The sequence below is a fragment of the Sitophilus oryzae genome, unplaced genomic scaffold (genome assembly GCF_002938485.1).
Source record: "Sitophilus oryzae breed Bouriz unplaced genomic scaffold, Soryzae_2.0 scaffold_165_pilon_pilon, whole genome shotgun sequence".
Taxonomy (NCBI): domain Eukaryota; kingdom Metazoa; phylum Arthropoda; class Insecta; order Coleoptera; family Curculionidae; genus Sitophilus; species Sitophilus oryzae.
Genome location: NW_022146347.1, coordinates 1713384 through 1730190, shown reverse-complemented (window position 1 = coordinate 1730190; position 16807 = coordinate 1713384). Strand labels below are relative to the sequence as shown.

Genomic DNA, 16807 nt, shown 5'->3' with positions numbered 1-16807 from the left:
CGCCAGCTTTGGGAATATAATTTTTGTGTTTTTCTAGGTAGCACTGGAAAATCCTACTTTTTCATGTACGATGAAACAGTCGCAAAAAAAGGACAAAACGACGTTGTCAGCTTTCTCCATTACTTTATTGATCATTACGTGCCAACAACTATAACAAAATTATTCATGTACTCTGATAACTGTTCTTCGCAGAACAAGAATCAAACCTTGGCTCACTATTTTTCTACCATTGCCATAAATAAAAGGTTTTCCAGAATAATACACCGATATCCAGAACCAGGTCATAGTTTTCTTCCTTGCGACCGCAGTTTTGGATTAATAGAAAAAGAGAAGAGAAAGAGAGAACGGATTGTATTACCAGAAGAATGGGTTGCTCTGGTAAAAAATACGTGTCGAAAATTTGAAATAGTTCCAGTTACCCAAGAAACCATTTTAAACTTCAGTGATCACTTCAATAAACTTTTTAAAAAGTCTGTTATTAACAACCGGAAACAAAAATTTTCAATCTCTTCTTACCGCGTTATCGAATACTCAGAGAAGGGTGTTGAATGCAGCAGCTCTGCTAGTGTCTCCTACAAAGATGAGTTCACTCTTCAGAAACCTGGGGTAACTCCGACACTACCCTGTCCCGAATCTCGGTTATACTCTGGTCCCTTACCGCTCAAGCAGGCTAAGTATCTGCAAGTGAAAGAACTAGCTGCGAAGTACGTCCCAGCAGATTGCATGTGGTTTTACAATGGACTTAGATGCCAAGGGGAAGAGCAGCCTAACCAGTCAGAAGACAGTTTTACAGATAACTGATTATTGTTGTATGTATTTACTATTACTAAGTATTACTTTTGGAACACTTTTTGTAATAAAAATACTTAAAAAAGCATTGTTTTGAAATTAATTAACGCTTTAGATTTCGTAAATATAATTTAACTTACCATCCGGTGCAAAAAGGGGACAACTCCCCATTTTTTTTCTAATTTTAGTATCTTACTGAAAGGCTTTTCATTTTTCGATATTCATATTACTTATTCATTGTCAGCTAAACTACAACCTCCTTTTTGCACAGAAACAAAAAAATCACAATTTTTCAATTAAAATAGTTTTTACTGTCTCCTGAAAAATTCATTAAAATGGAGCTACCCCCTTTTTGCACCGGAGTCTTCAGTTATAATTAATAAGTAAGCCTATTTCGATTATAAATTAAAAGCACATATGACACAGGGAAAATTTTGTTCGTTTCTATCTTGGCAGATGGAATGTACTTAGAATACTTTCAATCGTTTTTGAAAACGCTTTTGTTTATTATGTCTACATTTCTTCAACTATTCCACACTCTACGATTTTACAGCTTGAATCACCTGTGTTAAATTAGAAAAGTAATTATACTCGTTGTCGAGTGGGACGTTTACAAAAGCCCATTTCGAAAAAATCTGGGTTTAAGTGTACTTTGATTTTGACTTTTTAGTCTGCAGTAAAAACTTTTCGTAATTTATACATCGACACTTGATTGGTCAATGTTTTTAAAATTGTTGACCGAATTTAGAGATTTTTTTATGTTATTTATTTCCTCCCTGATGAGGCTTCCTCATATCATGATGAGGCTTCCTCAGTCCTCAATATCAGTCCTGGACTTATGAAAAGTGTTTAGATTGTTGTGCATAAAGGCCGCCGTCTTGAATTTTCTCTTAAACCAGTGCTGCTCTCTATTAGTTATTTTGGTTTACGACTTGATACATTTTTGTGGTGCTTCTCGACTTCTATTGGTAAGCATCTTTTGGTCCCTTCGACAGAATATACGCCCACATACGAATTTTATAAATGATTTAGTAAAGGGTATGCATGAGGAGCAATGCAATTTCTTCGTGGACTGGTCAGTGAAAGTCAATCCAAGAAAATATTTTATTTCATAATTTACCATTGTCTACCGGTATCAGGTCAATATCTATAGTCTGTCCAACGAGAAAATTATTGACAATGACAGTTATTGTCTCTCATTTTAATTCACTGGTACGTTGGATACTCTGTCATTTTTTGGAAGTCGTCCGTCGTAATCTTCCCTGCCTCATTGAGAGCATGTATATGTTGACAACGGAATTAGTATTATAACTTTATATTCAAGATTATTTTTTGATGATTGGAAGTCAAGTCTTTAATTTGAATGTAAGAGAATGTATCAATGATTAAGTTTGATACATTTAGTGTTTATTAACTTTTGTTCTTCCGTTTATATTATTAAAGATTACTAAGAGCATTTCTAAATGTTTACTTGTTTTCGAAAATTCTGATGGCGCTCTTCGTGCGTCATATTTTCTAAAAACTGCGTTGCCGCATGTCACACGTTATTCCCAATCCGTTCTCTCTCCCCTTCCCTCGCCGTCCACCTAAATTTACGTAACGGCACCTCGGCGTTTAGTCCGAGCGAAGCGTCGCGACGGTGCGCGTCCACCGCTTTTCGTGCGATGGTATTTTTAGTTTGGACGAGCAAGCACGGGACTAAGGGAATGCCAAATGTACTCTTCGGGCTTATCTTACAGTCGGTATCGGCCGACTTACCACAACGACGATGGTGATCGTTATACCCATCACACGAGTTCGAGTAGTTCGAAACCCACCACGGATTACTCGTGGTTGGGCCCGAGTAGTTACAGACCCACTACCACAACGAAAAGTTACCAAACTGGTGCGAGCAAACGACCAACGGAAGCGCCCTCGAGGCTGACTAGTACTACTTCAAGTACTAGCTCGGATTCAGTGACTAGAAGGCCGCGATATACGCGATCGTCTACTCATAGTGTAGCTCAATTACTAAGCGATTCTTGTTCGAGCTTGTTGCAAAAAATTACGACCAAAGTCCGAGGTCCTTCTGCGACGGTTGAAAGGCAGTTGCAGAACAACTCTAGCATCGGCAGTAACAGTATTTCGAGCAGCAATCTCAGTTTCCATCACCCTAACCCTTTGACTACCAGTAAAAGTAGTACTGTAGTTCCTAATTATGGCGCCAACAAAACTCGTGCCGATGACAAATACGTGTCCGTTTTGGATCGAATTTACGGAAGAAGAAAAGATTCGGATCGAAAGACCGAATCTTCGGTGGGCCGAGCTTTATCCAAGAGCAGCACCACGGCGAATGTATTCCAGTTGAGTGAGAAAGCGTACCCTTACGTGAACAGTAACGGAAGTAGTAGTGTAGTGAGCCGCGAAAAGACTCCCTTCCGTAACGAACCGAAAGTCCATCCCACCATCTATCCGGAACCGGCCTATTCCTACCTCGACCGAGATTCGGTTTATCGGCTGAGACACCGGTCCAATCATTCCGAATTGCGACCTAGACGGTCCTCTAAACCTCACAGGATAGGAAAGAGCGAATATAACGATCGAAAATCATCTACTACAACGAATCTGAAGTTGTGCGCAGTCGAAATCCCTTTAGCCAGCGATGTTGTGGTACCTTCCGAGCCGTCAAAAACGTCCGTTGAGGACGATGACGCGACACCAACTCCGGCCGTTCCCGATCCCGCGGCGGATCGCGAAGCCAAAAGGAAAGAGATCCAGAGCCTGATCATGAAATACTCGGCCTTGGACGAGGCCTACAATAAGGCGAGCGCCGTGACCGCCTCCGCCGCCGCCCCCGAACCCCCCAGCGTGGCGGCGGCCATCGCCAAGAAGTACTACCCCAAAACGACGGCGTTGGCGGCTGTAAGTAAGGCTGGCCGCGCGCACAACCCCCAAAACATAAATTATAAGGTTACGCGTGGCCTGTTCACTAACCAACTCGGAGTGCAGCTGATGCTTGTTCACAGGAAGATTTTTAACCTAAACGTATCGTTAAGTCGCAAGTTGTGTAAGTCACCCCTCTTGGTGTCCGCTTCATATTAATGTCTCATATAGCGTAGGCTGCTCACGCTGGCTGTTTGCGTCCTTTCACATGGCTCGTATTATGCCCTCTACTAGATCTCCTTTTATAGTTAAACTACTACATTCCGATAGCATCTATTCCAAGAGTATACTGTGTGAAAATTATTTACCGAAGTATTAGTACATATTCTCATTTCTTCTCCATTTTTAAATTATTTTCCTTAGTTTATCTGGGGAAAGATATTTGATTTTTCCAGTTTAATACATTTCTGACAATAATTCTCTAATAAAGCTTGGTTTTTAGGCCATACAGTTGGTGTTTTTTGACATGAGAAATTTGATTTTGATGTCAATATGACTCCTACTAGTAGAGGGCGCCACCTACATGTCTTTTAACTGTTTTGAAGCGTAATAACTTTTTGTCCGTACCTGTATAAAAATACCGAGCGAAAAAATATACATCTCTGTGATTTTTTACGTCAAAAATATCTCTTTGTAAAAATCGCTACGAGCAACCGTTCTTAAGATATTTAGAATGGAAATAGTCAATACATGTCATTATTGACGAAAAATAAACACGTTGAGTAGATTGAAATGAGTAGAGTGAAATTTTTATTTTTTTAAGTTAATCATAAATTTTTCTGCAAAAAATAATGATAAAACAGTTTCTGTTGAACTTTTGGCACAAAAACATTTTAAATTTATGAGTTCAGTCTAATAACTATTTAGTCAACATGTTTGATTTATGTCGATGAGAGGTATTGATAATTGCTATTCCAAATATCTCGAAAACCATTACTCGTAGCGATTTTTACCAAGAGACCTTTTTCACGTAAAAAACGTCGTAAATTTATATTTTTTTACTGACTAGTTATATACAGGTACGGACGAAAAGTTATTACTCTTCAAACCAGTTAAAAAATATGTAGGTGGCGTCCTCTACAAGTAGGAGTCATATTGGCATCAAAATCAAATTTCTCATGCCAAAAAACTTCTAGATACTAATTTTCATCCAAATATTGACGTTACTTCAGAAATTATTTGGAAAAAATCAAAATAAAAATGAAACTTCTACACCCTGTATCTCCGAAACTAAGCATTTTAGGACATACATTTATACGAACTTTTTTACTTATTTTTATCTGCTGAATAGGCTGCCGAGTTTCCGGAATACAGTTCTAACCACCCTGTATGTTTTATTAACAAGAAAGGACATAATATGATACATTTTTAAAAACCGAAGAAAAAATGTGAAATGTGTTGAAACTGGTGACATCTAAGTTGTGCTAAATAAAAAAAATCTAGTTTGTACAACATTTTTGGTAATACCAAAGAATATTAGAGTTTATAATTATCTTTGGTAATACGCTTAAAACATGACTTAAAAACTACAATTTATATTTTAATGAATGTTCTATTTTCAAAAATAAAGAAAGTATAGCCTGTCAAAAGTGAGACAAAATTATGTCAATAATTTTTATCGTGACTATAGAGAGCGATAAATTTATGTTTGAAAATAAAATTGTTGTGAAAAATATATTAAAAGTAAGTGAAAGAACCAACTGCTGCTGTTATTAAAAATAAGGAAGCTTATATTAAGAGAATAATTAATAATTTGTTTTGAAAACCGAAAATTGGAAAAATCATTTTAAGTGATAAACAAGGTAGTCTTAATTACTATTTTGGTGGTATTAATAAAGATAAATTTGATAGAAAATTTATTTAATTCCTCCACTTAGTGTACACATTTTATCGAATTTATAAACAAGTAAATAAAAACACGAATTACCTTAAGATTGTTCATGTGCTGGTCTGATCTAATATGATCCAGTTTCTTATCGCTCTTTATGTCGTCCTTCCTACTGGAAGGAATACTATAATTTCTACTTTTTTCAATCAAAACAATACATTTTTTTATTTGTACTTGTAAAATATTTTATTTTACATTGAAATCATATTAACCCTGACAACTTTTTTCTACATTTTCAATTTTTTGATTGAAAAATTTGTACAAAAAAGAACACATATCTTGCTGGAAAGTGCTTTTACATATATTAAATCAAAATTATTCCGTTAAAACAAATTATTAAATATTGAAAATGCATTTCTATCTATTTCTCCGTATTGGCCTGAAAGTCAGGATGACGTTTAAAAACATTTTTGTTTTGGATAACACTGTATTAATGAATAACAAACAAAATCATTTAACTACTATTATTGTCACTATAAATTTCCTTTGTTGTTACAGAAAAATGAATAAAGGGTCATTTGCATTTTAAGATCAGTCTGGCACCTCATATCAGATTAGGAAGTAATTTACTTTCAAATAATTTATACATAATAAAAACGACAGTTTCTCTATATAAACCAAAAGAATTTTGTAATAGAATGTTGAATCAACAAATAACTATAAATAAAATTTTATTAGTGTTATTATTAGCCTTATCTCTTAATATTTATTTATAGGAATGCTTCTGCGTCAGAAATACTAATGCAATAAAGCAATCAATTAACTGGTAGTGGCAATGCAATCCATGTGAAAGGACTTTTAACAATTTACCTCAAAAAAGATACTACATACAAGACACTTAAAATTATTTAATGTACTAGGTCACTGTGTCCGGGTGGATCAATTTTATAGGAAACAGAATAATTATTTCACTAAATTAAATGAGAAAGAAATATTAAAGTACGTGTGGTATCAAACACTCTGTATAATAAAAATGATGCTTCAATTTCCGCAATTAGCATAATATAACCGTATTACTTCATGGTCGCAAGTTCGTGTTCTTCCATTGATCTAAAATTCCGAATTGATTTTTGATTGAAACTGGATCAAGTGCGCTCATTACAGGAAATTTGCATTTAAGAACTTTAGAAATAAGTAAAAATAACTGTTTTATCGGCTACGGAGATACCGGCAATGCGAATATTTAATTACGTAGATAATATGAGTCGTTAAAATGGCCGACTTCTTGGTATATCTATTAAGGCAACAGATGGTTTAGCTAGATTACAAAAACATTTTTTGTCGGAAATATATAATTATTGCAAAGGTGTTAATTGTAAATGTATGTAATATCTCTACAGTAGAAATAATTCGTTTTCAACAGCAAAATCATGTTACCTCTGAAACAGGCACCTCAAAACTTCAAACTGATTTGTTTTTTAAAATGTTATTGGATTTCAAATCCATGAGTACCTACAAATTTCTCGACGGCTCATACTTGTATGGTAAAGCAAAGAATATTTTAGTACTCTACTATCCTATATATAATAATTTTGTTAATTAAAATTATAACATTCTTTGGGTAAAGTATAGTTAGATTTTATTATTTTTTCCTTACTCGCTTCCGATGACAGGGGCGATACATACGGTAATCCAGGGGCGGACACAGGAATTTATTTTAAGGGGGGGGCCAAAATAAAAAGAAATGTAGAATATGCTTTTTAGGGCGCCATTTTTAACCCAAAAGCCTAATATTTTACACAATTTACATATTTTAGGGGGGGCCCATGCCCCCCCCCCCCTCTGTATCCGCCCCTGCGGTAATCGCAAAACAATTTCCGATGCACGTGATCAACTTTGAGTGACAAGCGATGGCGACAGCGCTGCCAGATTGTGATGAATTTATGGGATGAATCTTAATGTAAAATTGGGAAACAATATATTCTTTATCATTTTTTAAAGATTTTTACGTTTTATTTTTAATTTAATAATTAATATTTTAATAATTAATTGATATATTTGATTTCTAGCTTATTTTACTTAATAGCCCATAATAACAGGGCTATTTATTTATTTATTTATTGATGTACAATTTACAACACCACTAGTGGCAATAGCAAATTAGAGAGTGACATTAATGCACAAACTAATAGTCACAGAATTTACAAAAAACTAACGTAGAAATAACTTTGAAAGTAGTATAATGTGCTTACCCATCAAACTTATTCCCTGACTGCAGTCAAGGGTAACATAGCACCTTTATTGCCACGTTCTCTTTCAAAATAGTTTATCTGGGAAGCTAGAAGCCCTTTGCTTCGACTGTTTAAATGTTTCGATATATTTTCAACACACAATTTCAAGAAATGCAATACAAAAACTCGAAAATTTATTTCTTAAAAGAACTGTTTGTGCTTAAAAGTACAATTTAAAAAAAGAACATTATGAAAATAGGCAAAAAAAAACGAGAATTACTCACAAAAATTCTACAACAACAGGATATTATACAAAATAATGACTGACGTTATGATAATTGTCAAATAATAAACGACCACGTTGCTGAACACGGCCGCAATGTGACCAACACGGCGATAACAAAATTCGGTTTGAACTAATTTTTGCAGCTTTAATCCAAATAATGTATCTGTTATAATCTTGTTGCTCTATAAAGTAAAATAATGAGCTGCTCGGTATAAATTATACAACAAATTGAAACATTTTCGCCAAAATTTCATTTAGTCAGGTTTATAGGCTTTATTAGTGTCAATTTCGATATGATTGATGACGTGCATCGGAAAATATTTTGTGATTAACGTATTTTTGTAATTTCCGTCAGTTAAATGAATTGTTTTGTGGTGGAATTGCCTTCGAATTTATAACATCTCCCAAATACAGAGTGAGTCTTAAATAAGTGCAAATATTTTAGGAGTGGTATATTTCGACCCCAAAGACACGTCTATATATCTTCGCAAAAACAAGATGCTGGACTCTCAAGAGAAGACAATTGGATCTCTCTTCATTCTATGACAGCTACAGCCAATATTCTACGACATTCAAACAATTTAATTTTTGAAATAGATAGCCACATGTGTTCCCTTTATGTCACAGTGGCTGTGACATAACACTAAATTTGACATTTAGGCTATACAAATTTTTTTGAGAGGCAGTTTTTTTTTCTCTAAAAATTTTAAATACGTTTTTTTCCAAAAACGCTTAATGTTTGGTATAGAGTGTTTGCTGTCAAAATTAATTAAATTTTACAGATAATTTAAGGCTGTAATAAAAAATGGGGGTACCCATTTAAAATAAAACTGCTGTTGTTGCTGTCAACTTCCGATATTTCTGGAAGTGCCGCCATACTGAAAATATTTTTAATCGATAGATCTCGTTGTGAAACAATGATGTGCTAAAAATCTCCGATCGAGCTATTGTAGCTCTCCAGAAACTTCTAACGCATGCTCAGCCTGGGACTATACAAAAATTTATAGATACATAATATGACAGTTTAATACTTCCTGATCAACTTTAATTTGATATTTATTTAATACTATAAAATATTTTAGTTTTTTGTAGTTCTTTTGATAGATTCTTGAGAACTTGTTTATGTAAATTTTTAATCGGATTTCAAACTGTAATATAAATAAAAACAAAACAAAGCATCGCTATACATATGAAGTGTAAACGAGCAGCGTAATAATAATAAACATTTTACGTACCGTTTAAAACTGAGTAAATAGAAAACTTAATTTCTAAAAGATGATATTTTCGTAAACTTTTTATACATTTCAGATTTCAAAGTTATATTGCCAGTTTAAAAATAGCCTTAATGCTGTAAACGTTGATTTCATGCCAAAATCCAAATCTGTATCATTCTATTTTCGTTGGAATAAATTTTGAAAAGTTTCGTCCGTGGCACTTTGGGGTTGACCGTTAAAATTTTTCTTGAAATTTTCGAGTGCGTGTCGCTTGTTTGTTGAGGTTACGCGAAAATAACCAGTAAATATTTAGGTTACCTATTTGGGCGATTCTGTTCGAATGGTTACTTTTTTATTATTTTCTTTCAACAAAAAGGTTAAGGAAGGAGCATATCAACAAAGTTAGGAAGAGCGCGATGGGGGATTGATATGGCTGAGTGCTGAGTTACATTTCGGTTTATCAATGCCGTTGTATTTTATTTAAAACTAGTAAAAAATAATGCAGAGTTGACTTAATCATTTCTTGGTTTTGTTTTACGTTACCAATGATATTAGTTGTTAAAATATATTTCTAATAAAAATGAAAAAGTTACAATAATTATTTAATAACTAAAAGACCCCCACAACGTATATTATACCTATTTGTATATACAGGGTGAGTCTTAAATAAGTGCAAATATTTTTAGTGGCAGAATATTTCGATCCCAGAAACACCATTATGAGGTTTTTTCGCGAAAAAAAATTGAAAATTTGAAATTTTGTGAAAATTTTTGAATTATTTTAGTTAAAAAACAGAATTTTTAGATAATGTGGCAACATAGGTAGTAGATTAAATCTACAAGAAAGTAAACCCAGAAAAGATCGAGTGGTTAGGTTAGGTTAGTTCAAAATTTAAGCAAAAAAACATGTTTTTTTTGAAATGCAAAAAAGTAAATTAACTCGGTTATTTTGGACTTATTTGAAAAACGGTATAGAGAAAATATGTTTCTTTTATCAAGATCTACCAGCCCTGAAAATATTTGCAGCATTACGGGACGTCATTGCAGCCACCCTAATTAGTTTACAGTCTTTTTATGAAATTCGCAATAGTAACACTGTTATTTCAGTTCTTACACAATATCCTTCTACTGAGTAAAACCAATTATAAAAGAAATAATAAATAACATAAAATAAGCTTACGAGTATTCTCAACTAATCCACAAATTTTCCAATGAAATTCAAATGTGTCAATTGAAACGCCAAACCAATCTGTTAAAAAAATGGGGTATTATATCGATTCCGCATCTAACGCATGAATATAGATACCATCCTGGTTACTTCATCTGCGTGATCTGTATTTTAATGCATGCGACAGAGATAAAATATAATTAGCCGGTTGACAGATGGAGAGACAAAATAAAAAGCGGCGTACAGTATTGCCGGTTTTTTACGTATGTAGGAAAATGTGTGTAGAAAAAAGTAAAGTATTTTAAAAACATGTATTCTACTGAAATGAAGATATCAAAGTCTATATATTTTGATAATATATCTAAGCTAAATATAATCTTTTACAGCTGTAGTAAAATTAGTAACTAATAGTGAAAAATAAAGTTAGATAACCAACCCTAGATACAACATTTTTCGTAAACGCCTATTTGTGCGGTCTGAAATTTTGATGCAAACTCGGGCAATACTTCATAAAAGAAATGTATCAACTCAACTTTTATCTCTTTTTAATACATTTGATTTTGCGTTAAGCTGTCTACATTGCTGTCTTAAGCTTGATTTTCATGCATCCGTTATCCGACGATACGATGATACGATATTAATTTTATTGGTTGAATTTGAAAACTTCGATTGGTTAGAAACGGTTAACCAATCGAAGCCTTTAAATTCAGCCAATAAAATTAATATCGTATCGTTGGGACAATGGACCCATGAAAATCAAGCTTTACACGTTAAAATCCAGATCACGCAGTGTCCATGACCAGATGGGTATAAATAATATGAGACTCCTTCCTCAGTCTTTTTATTCAAAAATTTAGTTCTTTAACCAAATTATTTTTCACGTCTATTATTCAATTTGCTAGTTAAAGTAAAATGCAGAGATTTTGCTACAAAACCAAAATGCCGAGAATAGGAAAATTACAATCATTTCAAATTTTCTGTGTGGTACTGACAATACTGACTCATTTTTCCAGGACACTTACGGAAATTAAATACAGTTAGTAGACATTGCACTATCGCTATTAATAAATAAATTATAGAGTAGTTTTTAAGAAAAAAAAATATATCAATATAGGGCAGTAATTGTTCTATTTTAGAAGTACTAGGCATTGAAAGTTTCCAAAAAAAATAAGTAGATTACTTTTTGCAATACCTCAACCTAGACTAGGAATGATTTTGAATAGCAACTATAATTTATTGAGAAATACATTATGATAATAAATCAACAGTTATGTTATAATTAGCACGGCCTTTTTGAAAAATTGAGTTTTAGGTTGGCACAAATGTGTTACACTATTTCATCGTTTTCTTGAAGTTTGTAAATATTACTGAATTATGGTGCTTTTAATATAACACTGGGACGTTGTTTCATTAATTTCGAAGTGGTAGAAAAATGGTGTCGTTTCTTACATGAAAAATGATGAGAATTCTCATTCCGCGAATTTACTTTGTATCTGCCTCTATTTCTTTTGTTTAGTAGCGTTTAGAAAATAACGATTTTATGTGGCTATTTTCGAATATAGTTAAATATATCGAACGAGTCAACCAGGGTTATGAGTCGTAGCAGTTTTCGGAAATACTGAGTCACAGTAGCAGTTTTTGTACAGTGTTACAGTTAATCACTAAGAAATGATAACAACTATTATGCTTTGAACCAGTGAATGTCGTATTTTAAACAAATTTATTGATATTAACTAGTAATTGTTAGCAGTCACTAGTGACAGTAACAGCGTTGATGTTTTGGAAGAATTGGAAAGATACGCCACCTAATGGGCAAATTCGTGACAAGACTGATTTGATTTTCCCTTACGTCTCAAGTGCTGTACGGTAGAGCCACCACTCGTTCTGCGGCCAACACATAAAACACTGATTTAAATTTTATTATTAAAATGTGTAATATCTGTAATATGTTTGACGAAAATATTTTTGGATAAAAATCCGCCTTTATGTATTGAAAATTTATTTGTATTAAACATAGAATAAACAACAAAAATAAAAATTCTTTTATAGGTACTGAATATTTCGTATGATCGAAAAAAGTCGTTTATTTGGCTTGGAAATGACGATTATTGACATACATCATTATATTTTACATATGCGTTATATTAATAACCGCGATCTTCATATCTAAGCCAACTCTGACACCGTTCTTTGTTTAATCATATAATTTATCAAATTGTTTAACAATAGAAAATCCGTATTATTAACGTAACGTAACCCAAAATCCGTAAATTTACGAATTAATCTGTAGTTCTGGCAACACTGTCTCCGGCAACCGCCCACTTTGTCGACTGCAAGTAGAACTACAGTATAGTATTTTCTATTCGCTGCGCTGTAGACAACTATCATCGCGCAGCGGCGCAGAGCTAAACTAAATCTCGGACAGCTACACACGGATTTTTGTGCCAGGAAATCGCCCATACCGTTGGGTATTTTCTTATTTCTTCATTCAACGGTAACAGTTACTAAAGGTTGACAGTGAAAATCATTGTATAATCACGAAAGCGTTGGTGGAAGTTGGAATAAATAAAATTTGTAAGAACATTGAATCACCTCTATATTTAAGCTGATCTACTCATCTTAAAATTGTAAGAAAACGGTAACAAATAGAAGTACTCATTTCTGAAAGTACATAAAATAATATATCTAAGTTTATATAACTGAATTGAATAATAAAATGTGATCCACGAAACCGTAAATTAAATATATGATGAAGATTTACAGATCCGACACCTTTTTGTGACCATATATTAGTACAAAAAATTACAGCATTTTTTTAGTAATAAAACTATATAAGTTTTTATATCATACTGTATGTTTATCCTCTATAACACTTTATCCTAATAAATAAATACATATATTCACATTAATTTTGATGTACATTTTTATTATTAACCTGCATGGCGCTTTGAAATAATCCTTTTTTTGTTTTTGAAACGTCAAGAAGAATTCTGTTGGATTAAAATGTTCTATGAATTAGAAAGAAGATATTAAAAAATAATTCCAGAAGTTATACTATACTGTTATTGATTGATTGGTGGTTTCTTCTTGATGTTACAAAAAATACACATTAAAATTCCTAACTATGCTACAGTTTTAAAGTAACATTTACTTCTCATTATCTTATTCGATAATGATGTGTCATACAGAAATTTGTTTCTTTTTTATAATGATTCCGCCCTTTAATAAATGATATCTGTTTCTCCAAAATACTCTAATGCCGATTACAAACAAATTAAATTATTTTTACGCTCTATTATGCTTTTGTTTTTCTGTCAGATTTAGATTAAATTAGTTTTAACAGATCGGTACCATCGGTCTGTATAACAATACAAAGGTACTTTCCTTCTTTAAATGCAAGGTTAACCATTGCAAGGTTTGTTTAATTAAATAAATTAATTAAAAACTTCTTTCAAATCCTTCAAAAAGCATTTTTTCGTTTGCTGAGAATTAAATAATTGTATTACTTCAGTTTACTTCGTTAAGCTTGATTTGATGATTCAGGAATTTGTATTTGAGAAACTACACTCACCGTTTTATATATTTTTCTAAATGATATTATTATTGTCTGTTGGGCAGTTATCTATCTAGCAGAGATGGTTTTAAATCCAAAAGTTGAACTCTGCCATGATGAATTAATTAAAGCACCTATAACTGATGCTTCAGAACTTAAAACCATCTCTAGTAGAGTAAACCTCAATAAACAATAATAATATGACTTTTCAATGACATTACAAAAACAATAAAGACTATTTTAGAAGTGCGTTGATGAAGACCCAAAAGCAAAGGCATGCTTTCAATGGTAAAATTGCTGTAAATCGTTACTTTCTTATTCAAAAGTGAATATCTCCAATAAAAATAAAGCTATTGAGATGAACAAAAAAAGAAACTGTCGAAAAAGGATGTATCTAGATGATAAAGTGAGTTTTAAATTCCTTGTGGTCTTAACATATTCCAAAGGGCGTTTCAAACTTTCACCAAAATATCAACGTTTTGTTTTCCCTTCTATAATTGGCAGATGCTTTCATTTTTAATTTATAAAGAGGCACCAAAAAGTCAAATAATTTAGCTACATATTGCTAAAAAAATCATCAAAATTTTAAGGTGCCTGTTTTTCGTGCCGGTGAGTTTATGTTCTTAGGAAAAAATGGATCTCTTATTGAATTGATTTAAAAAGTAATTTGACTGCACACTCTTTAACTCTAACATAGTGTTTTTATGATCTAAATCTACAAAACATAGTTAAGAGTTATACTATAGGACTGAGCAACCCAGTAAGGTAAATTTGGGCTATGAACAACTTCAAATTTGTATCATGATAGAGTGTTCATAGAGCATATTGATATAATATTTTTAGATTGTAATACATTTTACTATCTAAAAAGGAAAAACATTAAATTACAAATAATTATTCTACTTTTAAAAATACCTTAGAGTTTGTTATACTTGGGTTTTAAATTATTCTCTACTATGAAATGTGAGGCTATCTAATTCATAATAGAGTCCTAAGTTGAATCTTAGAGCTCGAACGCACTGACATGACGGCCAAGTCGCAACGACCAGCCAACGGCCAGGACGCTAGTGCGCGTTGTATCATTTGATTGGTGGTCGCAGGCTGGCCGCTGCGACCTGACCGTCAGTGCGTTTGAGCTCTTAAGATGTAATTTTTTGTACAAAAAACACTTTCATGGCTTTTCTCTGTAAGGCTTCTTTGATTTAAATCGAATGGAAAACAAAAGCAAAATTGAATGCATTACGTTTTAAAAATTTTACACAGGTTGAAAGAGATATACTCAAAAAGACATTTTCATATCGATAGGCCAAATTAGTATTTATTTATAATCATTTATACTCATCATGTCGTATGGTTATGAATATAGTCAATATCTTAAAAACATATTTTTGATCCGATTCTGTTCATTAACAGGCAATAATTTCTCTGTCTTTAAGGGAATTTCTTTTGGCCTTTAAGCTGCGTCTACACTTAACGCTTTATTCTTGTTAGTTAATATGGAAAACAATCTAGAAAACTGACGACAGTTCTTTAGATGGTTTTCTAGTTGTAAGATGATTTAGGCGATTCAAATATTTAGTAAAGTTGAAAAGACTAAACTACGGGATTTTACTACAAAATTGAATTTATGGTTTAAAAAATTTCATTTGTAAACAGGCAAAGCTAATTGTGTGAAAATAGTGTTGTTTGATAATAATCATTAAATATCTGAACAATTTTGTAAAATTACTTTATTTTGTAAAACTATGCAAAATATCAGTTTTTTAAAAATCACTTTTAATACAGGGTCCGACAATAGTGCGTCGAGCATCTGTAGCTCCTAGAATATAAAAGTTGGAAATTTTGTTTAAAAAGTATGCACGAGGATGTATTTCAGAAAAATATTTTAACTTTTATAGGGTGGCTCAAACAAGTGTGAGTAGATCGGGATGATCTTTTTAAATGTAACACCTTATATATTAGTACATTTTTGGCTTTTTTCAGATCACTTTACCTTATCCTAAGACATGAGTAAATATATTTCGATAATTTCAGAGAAATTAAACAATAAATAAAAAATATGTTTCAAAAAAATTATCCCGATCCACCTATATCCCGGTCACCCTATAGAAGTTAAAATGTTTTCCTGAAATACATCCTAGTACATACTTTAGGTTTGCACTTAAACAAAATTCCCGAGTTTTTAATTCTAGGAGCTACAGATGCTCGACGCACTATTCCCGAACCATGTATTATTATGTGTCCGTATTATTTTTTTTAGATTTACTTATTTTCAGTGTAGGCAAAAGGACAGACAGTTTTTGTTGTAAAACTGACTGATCCTGTCAGTTCTCTACACGATCTTCCGTCTTAACTCAGCTCAAGTAAAACCGTCCGTTTTATTTGATACGTTTTGCTTGAACATGTAAGACGTAAGGTAAAGACATTAAGTGTAGACGGGGCTTAACAACTTGTTATAATTGACGCTGTCTTTACAGTAAGAGACAGTAGTCAAAACAAAAATAAAATTGTAGATATCTCATAATTAATTATGCTTTTTTACACTGTCCTTAAGGCGTGTTGACACGGTCCGAATGTACTTAGACCAAGTACACTTCGCTGCTACCATATAACTGTACTTATAATAGTGCTGCGCGAGTCTTGTACGCTGCTTGTATAGTATTGACTATTGACTGTTTTATCCAGTTCGAGTTGGAAGACTTTTTCACATCAAAGTAAGTAGATTAGCTGCAAACTTACTTGAATACTACGAAACCTTCCAACTCAATTTTGATACCACAGAAACAGTATAAACGTGAGACGCGCGCAACGTCGATT

General features: G+C 32.8%; 1 protein-coding gene across 2 annotated transcripts in view; it reads left to right on the top strand.

Annotated features, from left to right (window-relative positions):
* The first annotated feature begins 2391 nt into the window (after positions 1-2391).
* LOC115880879 (probable dual specificity protein kinase madd-3) overlaps positions 2392-16807 on the top strand; it is a 33907-nt gene continuing 19491 nt past the window's right edge. The window contains exon 1 of one of the 2 annotated variants that reach the window (XM_030898202.1): positions 2392-3690. In XM_030898202.1, the coding sequence (XP_030754062.1) occupies positions 2503-3690 (1188 nt within the window). In that variant the 5' untranslated portion in view covers positions 2392-2502. The remainder of the gene's footprint in view (positions 3691-16807) is intronic. The other variant, XM_030898201.1, reaches the window with a different exon arrangement.